General features: G+C 49.9%; 1 protein-coding gene across 2 annotated transcripts in view; it reads left to right on the forward strand.

Moving 5' to 3' along the window:
- sntb2 (syntrophin, beta 2) overlaps positions 1-19,722 on the forward strand; it is a 58,178-nt gene extending 38,456 nt beyond the window's left edge. For both annotated transcript variants that reach the window (XM_085991968.1, XM_085991969.1), the window contains 2 exons: positions 8,940-9,130; positions 18,162-19,722. In XM_085991968.1, the coding sequence (XP_085848094.1) occupies positions 8,940-9,130; positions 18,162-18,254 (284 nt within the window). In that variant the 3' untranslated portion in view covers positions 18,255-19,722. The remainder of the gene's footprint in view (positions 1-8,939; positions 9,131-18,161) is intronic.
- Positions 19,723-22,704: the final 2,982 nt, after the last annotated feature.

Below are 22,704 nucleotides of genomic sequence, written 5' to 3' on the forward strand. Positions count from 1 at the left end.
TTTCTGGACCGGTCGACCACTCGAGGCAGACCTTCATTCTTTTGTTAATAAAAGCCTTTAGTTACTCTCTTAACTCTGTCTTTTATGAGTAATTGATAGCGCATCAATTTTATTAACAAAATTTTTATAATGGAGAAGATCCTCACACCAGCATGCCTGGACTTAGATCATCGGGAGGCGGACTCATCCACCAAGTTTACTCACTGGCTTAAGTGTTTCGAAAAATTCCTGACCGCCTCCGCAGCAATCAAATCGGACGAGGACAAACTGGATGTCCTGACCTCCAAAGTGAACCACCGAGTGTACTCGGTCATCCAAGACGCGACCTCGTACACGGACGCTATCAAGCTCCTCAAGGACCAGTACACACGCCCAGTGAACGAAGTGTACGCCAGGCACCTTCTGGGGAGTCGTAAACAACAACCTGGGGAATCGACCGTGGAATACCTTCAGGCACTGTCTGTGCTTGGCCGGGCCTGTGGTTGTAAGGATGTAAAGGCCGCCGTGTACACAGAGGAACTTATCCGGGACGCTTTTGTAGCGGGCCACAGATCCAATTACACCCGACAGCGACTGTTGGAGCAGAGTGACCTCGACCTCAACAAGGCCTCTGAACTCGCACTATCATTGGATGCAGCCTACCGGGGCATGGATGCCTACTCCTCTGCACCGTGGACGCCGCGGGGAATGACAGCCTGGGACACGGTAGGACCGCCTCATAGCGCCGTGCCACCCCAGCAACGGCCCAACTACCGCGGCAGTGTCCCAAGGCCAGACAGCAGTGCCCCAAGGCCAGAAATGCTACTTCTGTGGCCAGGCAAAACACCCCAGAGCGCGCTGCCCGGCGAAAAACACGATCTGCTCGGGCTGCGGGAAGAAGGGACACTACGCTAACGTCTGCAGGGCCAAAGCCACCCCGAACCCCAGCAGCGCCGCGTGTGGGCCATGCAGGCCGCCATCTTGGGCCTCCCCGGCCATGTGCGAACCACCGGTACAGCAGCCATTTTGGACGCCTCCAGCCACATGGGGATCATGGACGCCGCCATCTTGGACGACAGCCGGAACGCAGCAGGCCCCCAACACCGCCTCATCTGATACCCGCAGCGACACACCGACCCCTACGCTGGCATCCGTTACACTGGACCAAGCGAGACCGCACCAGCTGGCCAGTTCCACAATGGACATTAAGGTAAATGGCCATGATACAATCTGCCTTTTTGACTCTGGGAGCACGGAGAGCTGCATCCACCCCGACACGGTGCGGCGTTGCTCTCTCCCAGTCCTGCCTGCGCACCAGCGGATTTCTATGGCCTCCGAGTCCCAGTCGGCGGACATCGGCGGCTACTGCGTAGTGACACTCGTAGTAGACGGGACCGTGTACGATCATTTTAAACTTCTGGTCCTGCCCGACCTCTGCGCTGCCGTCCTGCTGGGGTTAGATTTTCAGTGCCACCTTAAAAGTGTTACGATGGCGTACGGTGGACCCCTACCCCCACTCACAGTCCGCAGCCAGCAGCTCCCAAATTGCCCGCCGCGCACCAGGTGCAACCTCTCCACACTCAGAGTCACACCCCCCCCCCCCCCCCCACTGTTTGCTAACCTCACCCCCGACTGTAAGCCCATCGCCACAAAGAGCAGGCGATACAGTGCCGGGGACAGGGTTTTCATTAAAACCGAAGTGGAGCGGCTCCTGAAGGAAGGGATTATTGAGGGCAGCACCAGCCCCTGGCGAGCCCAGGTTGTGGTCGTTAAGACCGGCGAGAAGCAGCGCCTGGTCATCGACTACAGCCAGACAATAAATCGCTACACCCTGCTGGACGCCTACCCACTCCCCCGCATAGCTGATATGGTCAACCAGATCGCGCAGTACCGCGTCTTCTCGACCATTGATCTGAAATCAGCGTACCACCAGCTCCCTATCCGCCCTGAGGACCGCCAGTATACTGCCTTTGAGGCAAACGGCCGCCTCTACCACTTCCTTAGGGTTCCCTTTGGCGTCACCAACGGGGTCTCCGTCTTCCAAAGGGAGATGGACCGGATGGTAGATCAAAATGCGTTGCAGGCCACTTTCCCATATCTGGACAATGTGACCATCTGCGGCCGTGACTTGCAGGACCATGACGCAAACCTCGAAAAATTCCTCCGCACCGCCCAACTCCTGAACCTGACATAGAACAAGGAGAAATGCATATTCCGCACAAACCGCCTCGCCATCCTTGGCTGTGTTGTGGAACACGGAGTCATCGGCCCCGACCCCGACCGGATGCGTCCCCTTATGGAACTCCCACTGCCTCAAGGCCCTGAAGAGGTGCCTAGGGTTTTTCTCCTATTATGCCCAGTGGGTCCCCTACTATGCGGACAAGGCCCATCCGCTGATCAAGTCCACCTCTTTTCCCTTGACGGCAGAGGCCCGCTTAGCCTTCCACTGTATCAAGGAAGACATTGCCAAAGCCACCATGCATGCAGTGGACGAATCCATCCCCTTACAGGTGGAAAGCGACGCGTCCGACTTTGCCCTGGCCGCTACCCTCAATCAGGCGGGGAGACCCGTGGCCTTCTTTTCACGAACCCTCCAGGGCCCGGAGACCAGACACTCCGCTGTTGAGAAGGAGGCCCAGGCGATTGTGGAGGCTGTGCGTCATTGGAGGCACTACCTGGCTGGAAAACGATTTACCCTGCTCACTGACCAACGTTCAGTTGCTTTCATGTTTAACAACAAGCAGAGGGGCAAAATCAAAAATGACAAGATCTTGAGGTGGAGAATCGAACTTTCCACCTACAATTACGAGATCTTGTACCGGCCCGGGAAGCTCAATGAACCCCCGGATGCGCTATCGCGTGGCACCTGCGCCAGCACGCAGATCGATAGACTGCGGGCCCTCCACAATGACCTCTGCCACCCGGGGGTCACCAGGTTCTTCCACTTCATCAAGGCCCGCAACCTGCCTTACTCTATTGAGGAGGTCAGGACCATGACCAGGAACTGCCAAGTCTGCGCTGAGTGCAAACCGCACTTTTATAGACCAGACAGGGCCCACCTGATAAAAGCCACTCTCCCCTTCGAGCGCCTGAGCGTTGATTTTAAAGGGCCTCTCCCCTCCTCCGACCGCAATGTGTACTTCCTCAATATTATTGATGAGTACTCCCGTTTCCCGTTCGCCATCCCCTGCCCGGACATGACCAGTGCCACGGTCATTAAATGTCTGAACGACCTCTTCACCCTGTTCAGTTTCCCCAGCTATATCCATAGCGACCGGGGCTCATCGTTTATGAGCGACGAACTCCGTCAGTACCTGCTAACTAGGGGTATTGCCACAAGCAGGACCACCAGTTACAACCCCCGGGGGAACGGACAGGTGGAAAGAGAAAATGCGACTGTTTGGAAGGCCGCCCTGCTAGCCTTAAAGTCTAGGGGCCTTCCAACCTCCCGCTGGCAGGATGTGCTCCCCGATGCGCTCCACTCTATTCGGTCACTGCTCTGCACTGCCACTAACGCCACCCCTCACGAGAAAATGTTTGTCTTCCCAAGGAAGTCCACATCGGGGACATCGCTACCGCCATGGCTGACGTCCCCAGGGCCGGTCCTACTGAGAAGGCACGTGAGGACCCATAAAACGGACCCCCTGGTCGAGAGGGTCGACCTCCTCCACGCCAACCCCCAGTATGCTTGCATTGCATACCCGGATGGGCGGGAGGACACAGTCTCCATAAGAGACGTTGCACCCTCGGGGGCCGCAGTAACCCACTACTCACTACCACCCCCCCCCCCCCCCCACGATCTGATATCCAGCCCCAACAGACGGCAGGCCTGGGCCCCGCGACCCGCTCGACATCTACGAGGACGACACGCCTGTGCCACAGCCCACGCAGGACTCGACGCCGGATGCTCCACTACCCCTGCCGTTGCCACGCCGATCACAGCGGCAGACAAGACCTCCGGAGAGACTCCAATACACTAACTTTTAATACACTTCACCCCGCCGGACTCAATTTTAAACAAGGGGTGAATGTGGTAAACCACTGTTTGTATTCCACTGTGTACATGCCTGGACATGCCTTGGCTGACTCCTCCCACAAGTCCTAGTATAAAGGTGACTGCTCCCCAGCCCTTTGTATTTCTGGACCGGTCGACCACTCGAGGCAGACCTTCATTCTTTTGTTAATAAAAGCCTTTAGTTACTCTCTTAACTCTCAGTCTTTTATGAGTAATTGATAGCGCATCACCAAGGTCTTTTACAAGTGAATACACCTGAGCTTTAGCTATAGCTTCACGACAGTGGCCATGAACCTTTAAAGAATGATGCACTAAACACCCAGATCTTTTTTTTACTAATGGCTTCAATGGAAATCCCTATCTGTATCTCTCTCTGACTTCCCGACCCCTCGACTACTCCATGCTGTCGGGCTGCTTGTCTGACATCAAGTCCTAGATGTGTCACAGCTTAACTCCAGCTCAATATCAGGAAGGTAAAAGCCACAAACTCCACTCCCAGGCCACTGACTCCATTCCTATCATCATGTACTCTTTCAGACTGAACAGGTATGTTTGCAGTCTTGGTATTCTGTTTAACCTGAACTGAACTATAAACTCAACATCAAGTGGGGTGCAGGAACAGAGAGACCTGGGGGTTCACGTACACAAATCTTTGAAGGTGGCAGGACAAGTTGTTAAAGCGGTTTTAAAAAAAAAAAGCATATCGGCTCCTTGGCTTTACAAACAGAGAGGCAGTCGGTGCCCGCTGGAAGGAGCACTTCGAAGATCTCCTTAACCGAGACGCTGTCTTCGACGCAAGTGTCCTCAACTCCATCCCGCAGCATGCGACCCGCCACCACCTCAGCGCAACCCCAGTCTGGCATGAGGTTGAAAATGCCATCCGACAACTGAAGAACAACAAGGCCTCAGGAGCAGATGGAATCCCTGCCGAGGCGCTAAAACATGGCGGAGAAGCACTATTGGCGAGAATACATGAACTCATTTCTCTTACTTAGAAGGAGGAGAGCATGCCAGGGGATCTCAGACACCGTAATCGTGACCATCTTCAAGAAAGGTGACCAGTCCGATTGCGGCAATTACAGAAGAGTTTCTCTGCTGTCTGCCACAGGGAAAGTCATCGCAAGAATCCTCCTCAATCGCCTTCTCCCAGTGGCTGAAGAGCTCCTCCCAGAGTCGCAATGCGGATTCCGCCCACTGTGGGGCACAATGGACATGATCTTAACTGCACGTCAATTACAAGAGAAATGCAGGGAACAGCACCAACCGATGTTCATGGCCGCATTTTACCTCGAAGGCCTTCGACACTGTCAACCGTGAGGGATTGTGGAGTGTCCTCCTCAAATTCCGCTGCCTTCAAAAGTTTATCACCATCCTCCGCCTGCTTCACGACGACATGCAAGCCGTGATCCTGACCAACGGATCCATCACAGACCTAATTCACGTACCGGGGTCAAGCAAGGCTGTGTCATCGCACCAACGCTCTTCTCGATCTTCCTGGCTGCAACGCTCCATCTCAGTAAGCTCCCCGCTGGAGTGGAGCTAATCTACAGAACAAACGGGAAGCTGTTCAACCTCTGTCGCCTCCAGTCCATATCCAAGGTCGTCCCATCCTCTGTCATTGAATTACAGTATGCAGACGACACTTGCGTCTGCGCACACTCTGAGGCCGAACTCCAAACCATTGTCGACACTTTCACCGAAGCATATGAGAGCATGGGCCTTACACTAAACATCTGTAAGACAAAGGTCCTCTACCAACCTGCCCCCGCCACACAGTACTGCTCCCCGATTATTAAAATCCATGACGAGGCCTTGGACAACATGGACCACTTTCCATACCTCTGGAGCCTACTGTCAACAAGGGCAGACGTCGATGACAAAGTCCAACACCGCCTTCAGTGTGCCAGTGCAGCCTTTGGTCGCCTAAGGAAGAGAGTGTTTGAAGACCAGGACCTCAGATCCAGCACCAAGCTCATGGTTTACAGAGCAGTAGTGATACCCGCCCTCCTGTATGCTTCAGAGACATGGACCATGTACAGCAGGCACCTCAAAACACTGGAGAGGTGCTGCCTTCGCAAGATCCTGCAAATCCATTGACAGGATAGGCGCACCAACGTCCGTGTTCTCGCTCAGGCCAACATCCCCAGCATCGAAGCTTTGACCACGCTTGATCAACTCCGATGGACGGGCCACATTGTCTGCATGCCTGATATGAGATTCCTAAAACAAGCGCTCTACTCTGAGCTCCGGCACGGCAAGAGAGCCCCAGGTGGGCAGAGGAAACGCTTCAAGGGCACCCTCAAAGCCGCCTTGAAAAAGTGCAACATCCCCACCGACACCTGGGAATCCCTGGCCCAAGACCGCACAAAGTGGAGGAGAAGTGTCCGGGAAGGCGCCGAACACCTCGAGTCTCTTTTCCGGGAGCAAGTGGAAGCCAAGCGCAAACCGCGGAAGGAGCGCACGTCAACCCAAGCACCCCACCCACCCGCCCCTTCAACCACCGTCTGCCCCACCTGTGACGGAGACTGTAGGTCCCGCATTGGACTCATCAGTCACCTGAGAACTCATTTTTAATGTGGAAGCAAGTCATCCTCGGTTCCAAGGGACTGCCTAAGAAGAAATCGAGGCATAGAGTACGAAAGCAAGGAAGTTATGCTAAACCTTTATAAATCACTGGTTAGATCTCAGCTGGACTATTGTGTTCAATTCTGGGCACCACACTTTAGGAAGGATGTCAAGGCCTTGGAGAGGATGCAGAAGAAATTTACTAGAATGGTTCCAGGGATGAGGGATTACAGTTATGTGGACAGATTAGAGAAGCTGGGGTTGTTCTCCTTAGAGCAGAGAAGGCTAAGAGGAGCTTTGATAAAGGTGTTTAACATCATGAAGGATTTAGACAGAGTAAATAAGGAGAAACTTTCTATTGGCTGAAGGGTCGATAACGAGAAAGCACAGATTTAAGATGATTGGCAAAAGAACCAGTGGTGACGGGAGGAAAAACTTTTTTACACAACGAGTGGTTAGGATTTGGAATGCACCACCTGGTAGGGCGGTGGATACAGATTCAATAGCCTTCAAAAGGGAATTGGATAAATACTTTGAAGGAGAAAAAATTGCAGGGATATGGGGAAAGAGCGGGGGAGTGGGACTAACTGGATTGCTCTTCGAAAGAGCCAGCGCAGACTCGATGGGCGAGAGACTGGAGAAGCTGGGGCTGTTCTCCTTATAGCAGAGAAGGTTAAGAGGAGATTTGATAGAGGTGTTCAAAATCATGAAGGATTTTGATAGAGTAAATAAGGAGAGGCAGGAGGGTCAGTAACCAGAGGACACAGATTTAAGGTGATTGGCAAAAGACCCAGAGGGGACATGAGACTGTTTTTTGCGCAGCGAGTTGTGAATGCACTGCCTGAAAGGGCGGTGGAAGCAGATTCAGTAATAACTTTCAAAAGGGAATTGGATAAATACTTGAAAAGCAAAAATTTGCAAGGCTATGGGAAAAGAGCGGGGGAGTAGGACTAAATGGATAGCTCTACCAAAGAGTCAGCACAGGCACGATGGGCTGAATGACCACCTGTACATTCTAACGTACCACCAAGACCGCTTGCTCTCACCTCCATCCCCCTCTCAGCTCTTTCATTGCTGAACCTCCAGACTTGACTTCTTTACCATTTTCCTTGCTGGCCTCCCATCCACTAGACTTTTTAAAAGTCTGCTGCACAAAGCCCCACTCGCCCATTATCCCTGCCCTCACTGATCTACACTTCTTCCCTATTCCCAGCGCATTCAATTCAAGTCCTTGCAGTCTCCTCCAGCTCTATATCCCCTCCTGAGTGCTCTGTTACTCTGCCCCTCGGTATATTTCTCCTCTCTTCACACCACCATTGGCAGCAGTCTTTAACTGCCTTGATTCTACTCTTTGAACCTCCCTAAATCTATCCCCCCTCTCAACGCTTCCTCAAAACCATCACTTCACTTTGTTAGCCTCCTTCCATTTTTTCTACACCAGTTGTGAAGCACCCAAATTGTAATTTATATTAAAGGCATGACATAAATATAAGTTGTTGTTGCCATCATTTGTAAAAAGGGGCACATTGTGCAAGGTTCTAAAATCCTTACAAGAATTAAATTGGTGCCTGTGGGACAGGAACAGACCCTAAACTGAGGAAATCCCAAACTTAATGTTACTACGAGTAGTAATTGACCAGATTGGTGTAAAGTAACTGCGACCAAGGTTGGCTGACATGTAGCAGAGTAAGCACAGCCTCAGCTCGCGCATTCAGTAGGAACAGGCGAGGGCTGCTTCTGTGCAAGAGGCTGCTTCCAGTGGGCATTTTACACAGATAAATGATGGGTACCTGGAGGGACAGAATGGCTGTTTATCCATCCCAGCTTCTTATGAGAACAGTTTCCCCCAGCAAGACATTGATCCCCACACTCTGTTCCCTAATCAAACCTCAGTTAGAATGAGGCAGTACTGAACTTTCTTTAACATCTGAAGTGAGTGTGAGACAATTTTTCAACACCGAGAGGTCATTCAGCCCATCGCAGCTGTGCAGGCTCTTGGAAAGAGCCGTTTCCTTCGTCCCATTTCCCTGCCCTTTCCCCAAAACCTTTCACATTTTTGTTTTTTATTTATCCACTTCCCTTTTAAAAGCTATTCTGGATTCTGCTTCCTGCACTGTGTCTGGTCGGGCATCTCATGTTCCAACAGCCCTCTGCGTAAAAACATTTCTCCTGAACTCTCCCTTTGTTCTTCTGGTAATGATCTTAAACTAATGCCATCCAGTGCCAACTTGTGGACCAGTGTAAGTAATTTTCCCGATTTATCTGTTGATTCAGTCCATTGCCCCCAGGGACTGCTGATATTGACCGATTAATGACGCTGTCACAGGAGGTAGTGACACCTCGTGTAACACCAATTACTGTGGACCTATTTTTTAAACAGGATGTACTTGGAATGGACAGGACGTCAAACTGATCATTCACTATGAAAGTGGTTTTGTGATGTCCCAGGACAGCCCAACCATAGACTCGGCCAACATCCTTTTCCAGTATCCATTTGAAAGGTTGAAGATGTCTGCTGATGATGGGATCAGGATGCTGTATTTGGACTTCGGGGGGCCAGAAGGAGAGCTGGTGAGTGCGGGCTTTGTAAAATCTGATTTTTGACACTCGTTCCTGCAAATGATGGAACTGGAGTCTCCATTTTTAATGCTTATCTTCTCCTTTTCTCACCCCCATCCATTGGAGCTTGAGACTTGCACCATTTCCCAGCAGAGAGAACCAGCAGTGGACTCATTCTCAGCCTCTGATGTGAGTGGCCAGAGGTGATGCCAAGTTAGATTGTGCCCCATTAACGAGAAGGTTTGAGAATCCTACTCATCAGTCCCGGCACACGCACGGTGGGCCGAATGGCCGCCTCCTGTGCTGTGAGATTTTAAGTTTTCATTGCATTTCCCCATCTGTCCTGAAACGCTTGACCCTCACTGGAGTTGAGCTCCACAGATGCCAACTGCCCTCTGTTACCTGGTTTAGGTGGCTGTTCTTCATGTGGGAGACTGGGCCGAGAGCTTCAGTGGGCTATTTGACCGGTTTGGAGGGCTGGTATTTCAATCCAGCCTGATCCTGTCCACACGTGACACATCAGTTTGATATTTTTTCTCCAAGATAAGAAAGTTGCTTTATGTCCTTTAAACTAGAGGGTCAACAGGTGGGTGGGAGTCTATGATGAACTCTGGATGGAGAGGGTTTCCTGCACCATCCAAACACGCTTGCACCCCTGAGCAGAGACCGCTGGATCTGGATCATAGAATGGTTACAGCACAGAAGGAGGTCATTCGGCCCGTCGAGCCCGTGCCAACTCTCTGCAAGCGCACTTCAGCTAGTCCCACTCCCCCACCCTTTCCCCGTAGCCCTGCAAATCTTTTCCTTCAGGTACTTATCCAACTCCCTTTTGAAAGCCACAATTGAATCTGCCTCCAACACCCTTTCAGACAATGAATTACAGATCCTAACCACTCGCTGCGTAAAAAAGTTTTTCCTCATGTCGCCTTTGGTTCTTCTGCCAGTCACCTTAAATCTGTGTCCTCTGGTTTGCGACCTATCTGCCAATGGGAAGTTTCTCTCTATCTACTCTTAGACCCCTCATGATTTTGAACACCTCTATCAAATCTCCCCTCAAACTTCTCTGCTCTAAGGCGAACAACCCCAGCTTCTCCAGTCCCTCATCCCTGGAACCATTCTTGTAAATCTTTTCTGCACCCTTTCTGAGGCCTTCACATCCTTCTAAAGTACAGTGCTCAGAATTGGACACAATACTCCAGTTGAGGCCGAACCAGTGTTTTATAAAGGTTTATCATAACCTCCTTGCTTTTGTACTCTATGCCTCTATTTATGAAGCCCAGGATCCCGTATGCTTTTTTAAACGCTTTCTCTATCTGCCCTACCACCTTCAACGATTTGTGCTTATAAACCCCCAGGTCTCTCTGATCGTGCACCCCTTTAGGATTGTACCCTTTAATTTATATTGCCTCTCCTTGTTCTTCCTACCAAAATGTATCACATTTCTGCGTTAAATTTCATCTGCCCCATGTCCGCCCATTCCACCAGCCTATGTCTTCTTGAAGTCTATCACTATCCTCCTCGCTGTTCACTATACTTCCAAGTTTTGTGTCATCTGCAAATTTTAAAATTGTGCCCAATACACCCAGGTCCAAGTCATTAATATATATCAAGAAAAGCAGTGGTCCTAGTACCAACCCCTGGGGAACACCACTGTGTACCTTCCTCCAGTCTGAAGAACAACCGTTCACCATTACTCTCTGTTTCCTGTCACTTAACCAATTTCGTATCTATGCTGCCACTGTCCCTTTTATTTCATGGGCTTCAACTTTGCTGGCAAGCCTATTATGTGGCACTTTATCAAATGCCTATTGGCAGTCCATGTACACCACGTCAACCGCATTGCCCTCATCAACCCTCTCTGTTACCTCATCAAAAAACTCAATCAAGTTAGTTAAACACGATTTGCCTTTAACAAATCTGTGCTGGCTTTCATTAATTAATCCACACTTGTCCAAGTGACTGTTAATTTTGTCCAGGATTATAGTTCCTAAAAGCTTCCCTACTACTGAGGTTAAACTGACTGGCCTGTAGTTGCTGGGTTTATTTTTACACCCTTTTTTGAACAAGGGTGTAACATTTGCAATTCTCCAGTCCACTGGCACCATCTCCATATCCCAGGAGGATTGGAAGATTATGGCCAGTACCTCTGCAATTTCCACCTTTACTTCCCTCAGCATCTTAAGATGCATCCCATCTGGTCCTGGTGACTTTTCTACTTTAAGTACAGCCTTTCTAGTACCTCCTCCTTATCAATTTTTATCCCATCCAGTATCTCAACTACCACCTCTTTTAAGAACATAAGAAATAGGAGCAGGAGTAGGCCAATCGGCCCCTCGAGCCTGCTCCGCCATTCAATAAGATCATGGCTGATCTGATCCTAACCGCCAATCTCTATCACAGAACTATCTCCTGAAACTAACAGAATTAGACACACAAAATAGGAGCAGGATCAGGCTACACGGCCCCTGGGCCCGCTCCGCTACCCACAGGGCCATGACCGATCCAAACCTAGACTCGTGTCCAAATTCCTGCCCGCTCCCCGTAACCCTTAATTCCCTTTACTTCTAGGAAACTCTATTTCTGTTTTAAATTTATGTAATGATGTAGCTTCTACAGCTTTTTGGGGCAGCATATTCCATGGACCTACCACCCTCTGAGTGAAATAGTTCCTCCTCATCTCAGTTTTGAAAGAGCAGCCCCTTATTCTAAGACTATGCCCCCTAGTTCTAGTTTCACCCATCATCGGGAACATCCTCCCCGCATCCACCCGATCCAACCCCTTCACAATCTTGTATGTTTCAATAAGATCGCCTCTCATTCTTCTGAACTCCAATGAGTAGAGTCCCAATCTACTCAACCTCTCCTCATACGTCCATCCCCTCATCCCCGGGATTAACCGAGTGAACCTTCTTTGTACTGACTCGAGAGCAAGTATGTCTTTTCTTAAGTATGGACACCAGAACTGTATGCAGTATTCCAGGTGCGGTCTCACCAATACCTTGTACAACTGAAGCAATACCTCCCTATTTTTATATTCTATCCCCCTAGCAATGAAAGCCAACATTCCATTGGCCTTCTTAATCACTTGCTGCACCTGCATACTAACCTTTTGAGTTTCGTGCAGCATCTTCTTCCTTGGTAAAGACAGATGCAAAGCACTCAGTACCTCAGCCATGCCCTCTACCTCTATGCATAGGTCTCCATTTTGATCCCTAACCGGCCCCACCCCTCCTCTTACTACCCATTTACTATTTATATGCCTATAGAAGACTTTTGGATTCCCTTTTATGTTAGTTGCCAATCTATTCTCATACTCTCTCTTTGCCCCTATTTCCTTTTTCACTTCCCCTCTGAACTTTCTATATTCAGCCTGGTTCTCACTTGTGTTCTCAACTTGACATCTGTCATATGGGCCGTTTTTCTGCTTCTTACTCGCTATCTCTTTCGTCATCCAGAGAGCTCTGGCTTTGGTTGCCCTACCTTTCCCCCTCATGGGAATGTATCGCGACTGTACCCGAACCATCTCTTTTTAAAGGCAGCTCATTGTTCGATTGGCTGATTGTTCAGCCCCCAACTCAGGAACACTGAGGCAGATTGTAGAGATCAGTGCTCAGACTTTGAACTTTCCTAGTCTATGTGCTCAGTCCCACTCCATTGGCGCATTCATCCCGAGAGCAATCAGCGGCGTTCCACTGTGTTTCTGTTGAGCTCTGATTGATGTCACAGGACTTTGAGAAGTTCTAAATGAAACCAGTTCATGCTTACCATGGGGTTCTAGTGAATAATGGACTAGAGATCATTAATGAACAGAGGGTAGTGATGTCATGGACATCACAGAGACTTAGTTCAACAGTAACACAAGTTGGATAACTGTACAAGGCTACAGTTTACTTTGTAGTGATAGAATAGACAAATGAGTAGAGGTGAAAGAGAACTCGATTATAAGCAAATGGACCCTGGTGATTGGGATGGGCAATGCCCAGGAGGAAGGACAGTGGGTGCATGCTGTGGCCCACCAGGTTAGGAGGGGGAATTGTCCACAAACCTGCAGTGAAATAAGGGCAGTGTGTGCCATTGTTGTGGGCAACTTCAGTTTACCAGGGGTGGACTGGAAACCTGTGAAGGGGCGGCAGGATGGGCAATAAATGCTGGCCTTGCCAGCGCCGCCCACATCCCATGAATGAATTTTTTAAAAAGAGTGGAAATATGATCCTGGGCGCAGCATTGGAATGTTACAGGGAGCTGTTGGTGAAGGAACCCACACGAGCAGGGGCTGTCAGACCCAATATCAAGGAACAAGTACATGGGAGAGCAAATTGGCAGCAGTGAGCATAATATGGTGGAATGTAAGGTTAGGCTCCTGATGGGAAAGAGAATTGAGCGCAATAGAAACATTCAACTTTAGAAAGGGGACGAGGGGCGAGATCAGGAAACTGCACTGGCTGGCCTGTTATAGGAAAGGAAAGTGGGTCATGTTTAGACCCCGTCTGCCCCCTCGGGTGAGAGTAAAAGATCTAGCTTCCCTTTAAATGCATCTGTGGTATTCACCTCAACCACGCCCTGTGGTAGTAAGTTCCACATTCTCACCACTCTCTGGGTAAAGAAGTTTCTCCTCAGTTCCCTATTGGATTTAATGGTGACTATATTATATTTATGGTCCCTAGTTCTGGTCTCCCCCACAAGTGGAAACATCTTCTCTACGTCTACCCTATCAAATCCTTTCATAATTTTAAAGACCTCTATCAGGCCACCCCTCAACTTTTTGTTTTCTAGAGAAATGATCTCCAGCCTAGTCAATGTTTTCAGCTAGTTATAACCTCTCGGTTCTGGTATCAGCTCTTTCTTTACTCTAACTGAGGTATGAAGGTTTTATATTGGCTCATTGGCAATATCCGTGTCAACCGTGGCTCAGTGGGCAGCACTCGTGTTTCCGTGTCAGAAGGTCGTGGGTTCAAGTTCCACTCCAGAGACTTGAGCACATAAAGCTAGGCTGACACTCTAGTGCAGTACTGAAGGAGTACTGCACTGTCAGAGGTGCCGTCTTTCGAATGAGACGTTAGTCTGTTCTCTCAGGTGGATGTAAAAGATCCTATGACACTATTTCAAAGAAGAGTAGGGGAGATATCCCCGGTGTCCCGTCCAATAGTTATCCCTCAATCAACACTTAAAAACATTATCTGGTCATTATCACATTGCTGTTTGTGGGAGCTTGCTGTGTGCAAATTGGCTGCCGCGTTTCCTACATTACAACAGTGACTCCACTTCAAAAAAGTACTTCGTTGGCTGTAAAGCGCTTTGGGACGTCCGGTGGTCGTGAAAGCTGCTGGAGAAATGCAAGTTTTTTTTTTAATATGTTGGGAATTGCCACAAACCTTAAAACCAGGAGAGGTGTACAGACAGATTTACTGCTTTTACACAGAGGGAGTAAATGAGTGGAACAGACTGACCAGGGAGACAGTGGAGGGAGATAATGTGAAAAAATGTAAGGGGGAATTGGATCGATATTTGTAGGAATGGACGAAAGAGGGTTATAATATTTGGGGCCAGTGAGATGGGTGCAGACTCTGTTCCTGTGATCATCCCTTTCTGTGAATGCTAACACCCAGCAGCAGATACCACTTAAATCTCAGTGAAGTGAAGCCCAACCCCACCCCATCTGAGCCCCAGGGTAATGTCGAAGGATGGTATATAAGGACACAGGTGATGGGCTGTGATCTGGAGTTCCAAGGTTCAGGTGATTTGCAAACCAGGCTCAAAGATCGAGTATCATGTGACATGGCATCAGTCCTGTTAATGGTGTATCGATCACTCCTATTGGTACATGGGATCACTGCTATAGGTGCTTCGATCACTCCTATAGGTATATCAATCACTCCTACACTGTTAATAGCAAAACTCAAGGCCATCAATATATGATAGTCCCCAATAAATCCAATAGGGAATTCAGAAGAAACTTCTTTACCCAGAGAGTGATGAAAATGTGGAACTCGCTACCACAGGGAGTGGTTGAGGCGAATAGCATAGATGCATTTAAGGGGAAGTTAGATAAGCACATGAGGGAGAAGGGAATATGCAGACGACCTGGTTCTGCTGTCACCAACTAAAGAGGGGCTACAGCAGAACCTGGACCTGCTGGAGTCGTACTGCCAGACTTGGGCCCTGACAATAAATCCCCAAAAAACCAAAGTCCTGGTGTTCCAGCAAAGATCCAAACATCAGGGACCCAAAATAAATTTCACAGTAGGAACAACCAAAATTGAACAAACCACTAACTACACATACTTGGGCTTAAAAATCAGTTCTACGGGAAACTTCAAACTGGCTGTGAATGAACTGAAAGAGAAAGCAAGAAGGGCTTTCTATGCCATCAAAAAATCAATCCAAATAGAAATCCCAATTAGCATTTGGCTCAAAATTTTCAAATCAGTAATTGAACCAATTGCACTCTATGGCAGTGAGGTATGGGGACCGCTAACTCAACAAGAATTTACAAAATGGGACAAACACCCAATTGAGATCCTACATGCAGAATTCTGTAAAAGTATCCTCCGGACTCAAAGGAAAACAGTAAACAATGCATGCAGGGCGGAACTAGGCCAATATCCATTAATAATCACTATCCAAAAAAGAGCCACCAAATTTTGGAATCACCTACAAATGAGCAATCCCCAATGCTATCACTACGACGCCCTGAAATGCCAAGAGCTGACCATAAACATAGAAACATAGAGATAGGAACAGGAGTAGGCCATTCGGCCCTTCGAGCCTGCTCCGCCATTCAATGAGATCATGGCTGATCTTCGTCTGAGATCATAGCTGATCTTACCAGTTCAGTACCCCGTCCCCGCCTTTTCTCCGTAACCCTTAATCCCCTTAGCCTTCAGAAATATATCCAATTCTCTCTTGAAAATATTTATTGAATTAGCCTTCACAGCCCTCTGTGGCAGGGAATTCCACAGGCTCACCACTCTTTGAGTGAAGAAATTCTTCCTCATCTCTGTTTTAAATGATTTGCCCGCTATTTTTAGACTGTGGCCCCTGGTTCTGTGCTCCCCTGCCATTGGAAACATTCTCTCTGAATTCAGCCTGTCCAGGCCTGCCATAATTTTATATGTTTCGATGAGATCCCCTCTCAATCTTCTAAACTCCAGTGAGTACAAGCCCAAACTATTCAATCTCTCCTCGTAGGTCATTCCCGCCATTCCAGGTATCAGCCTGGTGAATCGCCGCTGCACTCTTTCCATGGCAAGAACATCCTTCCGCAGATGGGGCGACCAAAACTGTACACAATACTCCAGATGCGGTCTCACCAGCACCTTGTACAGCTGTAGTAAGGTATCCCTATTCCTATACTCGAACCCCCTTGATATGAAGGCCAACATACCATTTGCCTTCTTAATCGCCTGTTGCACCTGCATGCTCTCCTTCAGTGACTGGTGCACAAGAACACCCAGGTCCCTCTGCACTTCCCCATCTCCCAATCTATTGCCATTTAGATAATAATCCACCCTCCTGTTTTTACCCCCAAAGTGGATAACCTCGCATTTATCCACATTATAGTGCATCTGCCACGTATCCGCCCATTCCCCCAACCTGTCCAAATCGCACTGTAGCCTCCTGACATCCTCATCAGAGCCCACCCCTCCTCCTAGTTTAGTGTCGTCAGCGAATTTGGAAATATTGCATCCAATTCCCTGATCCAGATCATTTATATATATTGTGAACAGCTGGGGTCCCAGGACAGATCCTTGCGGCACCCCGCTGGTCACTGCCTGCCACTCCGAAAACGAGCCGTTTATTCCAACTCTCTGTTTTCTATCCGCCAGCCAGTTCTCTATCCACGTTAATACTTTGCCCCCAATCCCATGAGCCTTAATTTTGCATGATAATCTTTTGTGTGGAACCTTATCGAAGGCTTTCTGGAAGTCAAGGTACACCACATCCACTGGCTCTCCCCCATCTATTTTACCAGTTACTTCCTCAAAAAATTCCAGCAGATTAGTCAAACACGATTTACCCTTTGTAAATCCATGTTGACTCTGTCCGATCCTTTCCCCATTTGTCAAAGAAGAATACCCTCAGTCAACTAGTCCTGGGACTCAGTGAAGTAACTACTAACAATACTAACAACAACCAGCCCCAGGACAGTGACAGGGTAACACAAAGAATTCGACCCAACACAATCGTCGCTAAGCAAAAGGAAAAATATCTGACATATTGGGCAGAAACAACAAAAACCCAAAGCAAACTCAATTGCTACTTGGCCCTAAACAGACAATACAACATAGCTGATTACCTGACCATGGTAAAGGATAACAAACTGAGAAGAACCTTGACAAGGTACAGACTTAGCGAACATAGCCTAGCGATCGAAAAAGGCAGACACAGGCAGACCAGGCTGCCAAGAGAAGACAGGATATGCTCTCACTGCAGTCAGGGAGTAGTGGAGACAGAGATGCACTTCCTCACAGCCTGCGGAAAATATCAGGGCATCAGGGAGAATTTCTACCAAAAATTCTCACAAATATGCCCTGATTTCAGAAATCTGAATGACAACCAAAAACTCCCATTCCTACTGGGAGAGGAGAGAAGCTGTGTAACACTGGCGGCACACTATGTTACAGCTTGCCATGAACAGAGGGACAACCAGTAAACTAAGAAAAGAATATATATAAACAATGCGAATGTATATTTATACACTCAGGGATATACCTGTTTATACACTGTATGAATAGAACTGTGTTTATGTGCTAAACCATAAATGTATTTTGATGCTTTGGCAACATAAGATGTAACTTATCATGCCAATAAAGCGATTTGAATTGAATTGAATAGAAGGATATGCTGATGGGGTTAGAAGAGAGGGTGGGAGGAGGCTCATGGCATGGACTGGTTGGACCGAATGGCCTGTTTGTGTGGTATATATTGTATGTAATTCTATATCTTGATCACTCTTCCCTTCCCACATTTGTGACTGTGTTGTAGGTTTCAGTCTCTCTGTTGCTTTCTGTGTGTCTGCCATGACGTTTTCTATCTTTTCCAGCACCTGGACCTGCATTCATGCCCGAAGCCAGCAGTCTTTGTTATACATTCATTTCTGTCAGCCAAAGTGACCCGGATGGGACTCTTAGTGTGAGGAAGGCCGTGATTGCCAGGACAAACCTCGGGATCACTGTGCTCAACAAAACCAAAGACCATTGCTGCGTCTCGGGGAATGTAACCTGCAAGAGCACAAAGACTGACTGGTGGGAAGCCACCAGCTCTCGTAAGAATGGGAGAAATCTCACGTATGATTAGTCTGAGTCCTATCGTGTAACACAGACCTCCAGATATTGCTGTTCATTGCCAAATGTGCCTTTTTCTTATTAACTGAACTTCACAATTTTTATAATTGTACATTAAGTTTATTGCTGTGAAGATAACACAGTTGCTTTAACTTTGGAGCATCTAGTTTTGTAATTTGGTTTTAAAGAACTTAGTAACATGAGATGGTAGTTGGTTCTGGTGTTGTCCCTGTGATTGGTGCAATACCTTCCAATCCAGGCTCAGCGCTGCCATGTTCACAGCTGGAACAGAAGAAATGAATTGAACACTGCATTGTCACTTAAACCAGCAAAAAGGCACAGGTAGGTGGCCTGAAACTTCCTGTTAGCATATTGGTCTAATACCTTTATCACTGAAGGACCGTGTCACTGGGCAGGACCTGCTGTTCATTGTGAAGCTTTGATTGTGTAGCTTGGTTTCAACAAGTAGTAAATATCCTGAGGCAGCTGCATGCTCCAGTTATCGTCACGTCTGCGTCTGATGTGAACTGATTGGACATGCTGCCTGGTGGAGGAATGACGATCCAACTTAAACCTGAGTGTTTTATGTACACAGCGGGTAAAACGTTACTCAGGCGGTCTTCAGGCCTCCGTGTGGTCCTTGGTATTTCCTTACATTTAATATATAGTATTCTTAGAATAGTGTCTGGCAGAGTGAGACTGGGGTCTCGGTGCTGCCAGGTGGGTCTGGGGTCTCGGTGCGGCCCAGTGGGTCTGGGGTCTCGGTGCGGCCCGGTGCCCAGTGGGTCTGGGGTCTCGGTGCGGCCCGGTGCCCAGTGGGTCTGGGGTCTCGGTGCGGCCCGGTGCCCAGTGGGTCTGGGGTCTCGGTGCGGCCCGGTGCCCAGAGGGTCTGGGGTCTAGGTGCGGCCCGGTGCCCAGAGGGTCTGGGGTCTCTATGGCTCGGTGCCCAGTGGGTCTGAGGCACAGTGCAGGGACTATTCTTGTGGATCAGTCTGGGTTGTTGCCCACTGGTAACGAGGTTAGAGTAAACTTCACCGGGGTAATGTGCGGGGAGTGACGGCCCCCCCCACCCCAGGCGCCCAGCCTTGCAGCTGACGACCAGACACACCCCTGCTCTCAATGCCCTCAAAGTTTCCCCTCCCTTTCACCATCGCAGTGTCATCCACTGATCACCTTGCTAAATGCCATGGTGTGCATCGGAAGTGGAACTGCCCCCTCGCCATGACCTTTGCCCGTTGCCCCTTGCCCCTTTCCCCGCGACCCCTGCTCCCGCCTCACCGCCTCCATAGCACCGAGTGTTTGGGGGGGGGGGGGGGGGGTTCTAAGATGCTAACATTACCTGTTATGAAGGTGTATCACTGTGCACTGGAGGCTGTGTTAACCGTGTGGGAGGAGAGCCGAGTGCTGTGTTTGTTGTGTATTGGGTGATGGCCTTGGAGCCTGTCGTCAGCTCTCAGCCTCACACCCGCTCCTGTAAACAGTGTTGGATGATGAGAAAGACGGAATTGAACAGATGATCTCGTGAGACCACATTGCTGAATCGCTCGATGCTGAAAATATGTGGCGGGATGTCCAGACCCACGGAGGATTTAGAGATTGTCGATCACAAGGAAGTGTTCTGTGCACTGGCTCCAAAGAGAGCTCCTCATAGCTGGCTCTGTCTCTGGCCACACTTTTGAGCCATGTTTGTAGGATACGCAAATCACACACAAGTTTGCAGGATTGAGCAATTCAACTATAGATCGTTGCAGCAAATCCTGGCCATGTACCAGCCCGCTGACCATGCAGAATTACTGGGTGGGGGGCGGGGGGGGGCCGTGTTTGGACAGGGAGCGGGGGGGGGCCGTGTTTGGACAGGGAGCGGGGGGGGGGGGGCCGTGTTTGGACAGGGAGCGGGGGGGGGCCGTGTTTGGATAGAGAGCGGGGGGGGGGGCCGTGTTTGGACAGAGAGCGGGGGGGGGGGCCGTGTTTGGACAGGGAGCGGGGGGGGGGCCGTGTTTGGACAGGGAGCGGGGGGGGCCGTGTTTGGACAGGGAGCGGGGGGGGGGCCGTGTTTGGATAGGGAGCGGGGGGGGCCGTGTTTGGACAGGGAGCGGGGGGGGGCCGTGTTTGGACAGGGAGCGGGGGGGGGGCCGTGTTTGGACAGGGAGCGGGGGGGGGCCGTGTTTGGACAGAGAGCGGGGGGGGGCCGTGTTTGGACAGAGAGCGGGGGGGGGGGGGCCGTGTTTGGACAGGGAGCGGGGGGGGCCGTGTTTGGACAGGGAGCGGGGGGGGCCGTGTTTGGACAGGGAGCGGGGGGGGCCGTGTTTGGACAGGGAGCGGGGGGGGGGGGCCGTGTTTGGACAGGGAGCGGGGGGGGCCGTGTTTGGACAGGGAGCGGGGGGGGGCCGTGTTTGGACAGAGAGCGGGGGGGGGGGGCCGTGTTTGGACAGGGAGCGGGGGGGGGCCGTGTTTGGACAGGGAGCGGGGGGGGGCCATGTTTGGACAGGGAGCGGGGGTGGGGGGGTTTGGACAGGCAGCGGGGGGGCCATGTTTGGACAGGGAGCGGGGGGGGCCATGTTTGGACAGGGAGCGGGGGTGGGGGGGAGCTGCATTTGTTCGGGGGTTTCTTAACATTGCGAGCTGATTTTCAGGCCCTGCAGGAAAGGGTCGTTTTTCTGGTGTTTGATTGCAATTTTTTGTGTTTTTTTAATATTTATCCTCCGTGACCTGCTCCATATTTCCTGTTTCTTTTGAATGGATTTTTATGGCATAAATATGTCACATTAAAAATTGAAAAGCTTCCCCAATTACAGGCTCTGAAACATGCTGTGCCCAATGTACATGAATGATGGCTAAATGCATTGGAACTTAAATTTACATACTTGAAGAAGAAGAAAGTGGGTTCAGTGATTCCTGCTCCCCGTTTGTTCATGCTGATTTACGCCTACTTTATATTTGGACATTTCTACTGAGATTGGGAGAATTCTTGGGCGTGACGTGACATCGACAAAATGGGCCCAATATTGGGCGTAACTTCTGAGTTGTGTCCAAGGAGGAGGCTCTGGACCCAGTGCTCACTCCCAGCAACATCCTGGAGACCGTGCTGGTTTGCACTGTGAATAACACTACATCGACTTTGCACTTTACACAAGCTCCCGACCCGAACTCCATGCCTGAACTCCTCAGCACTGCAGTCGCTGTGCAGTTTGGTTTCATTCTACCACATCACCTGTCACTCAAGTAATTAACCCAGCCTCACTGTAAATGTGTGTTGTGTTGCAAGCGTACAGCTCCAGCCCACAAAGGGTTACGAAGTACGAATTTTCAGTTGGGAGAGTGACCTGCTCTGGGTCTACAGCAGGCGCAGAATTGAGTGTGAATGGGAGCAGCCTGCCCATCAGCTGCTGAATAATAACTGACAACAGTGGCATCTCATAGTTACAGGGACATCCTGCATTTATATAGCACCTTTAATGTAGACAAACATCCCAAGGCATTTCACAGACACCTGTTTAGCCGGAGTGCTGTAACTGCCTGGGGGATGGCGGCTTTGTTCTGTCACTGAAGGACTGACTGGTGACAACTTTCCTACTTAATAGAAATGTAGTCGGCTCCTGAGAATCAGGGAGCAATCTCTCATTGCCAAGGAAGTTCTATTTTTGTAACTGACTGTCGCCAGCGATTCGCTTCAATCACTGACTGAAATACCAAAGTGAATGAATGAGAAACAGCACCAGCTTTCCTCGGGCATTCCCCAACCTGTATTATAGACGAAGGATTGTATCTGCACTTGTTATGCAGTGGTGCCTCTCTGTACAATACGTGTATATAAATAGCATCAGCCAGCTTATCTCTCTGCTGTTCTGTGTTTTACTTCTGATTTCTAAAATTATTTGCTGATGGGAGTGTGAGGGGGGGAGGAGGGTAATGGACCCTGTGGGGGAGGATAACGGATTCTGAGGGGGAGGGGTTACAGGGACTCTGTTGGGGTAACAATGACTCTGGGAGGGTTGGGGAGGGGTAACGGACCCAGTGGGGATGGGGAGGGGTAACGGGGACCCAGTGGGGATGCGGAGGGGTAACGGGGACCCAGTGGGGATGCGGAGGGGTAACGGGGACCCAGTGGGGATGCGGAGGGGTAACGGGGACCCAGTGGGGATGCGGAGGGGTAACGGGGACCCAGTGGGGATGCGGAGGGGTAACGGGGACCCAGTGGGGATGCGGAGGGGTAACGGGGACCCAGTGGGGATGCGGAGGGGTAACATTGGATTCTGTTGGGGGAAGGGTAATGGACTCTGAGGGAAATGTGTAACGTGCGTT

Source organism: Somniosus microcephalus, chromosome 6 (assembly GCF_052327205.1).
Source record: "Somniosus microcephalus isolate GS21.2 chromosome 6, FLI_Smic_1.0, whole genome shotgun sequence".
NCBI lineage: Eukaryota > Metazoa > Chordata > Chondrichthyes > Squaliformes > Somniosidae > Somniosus > Somniosus microcephalus.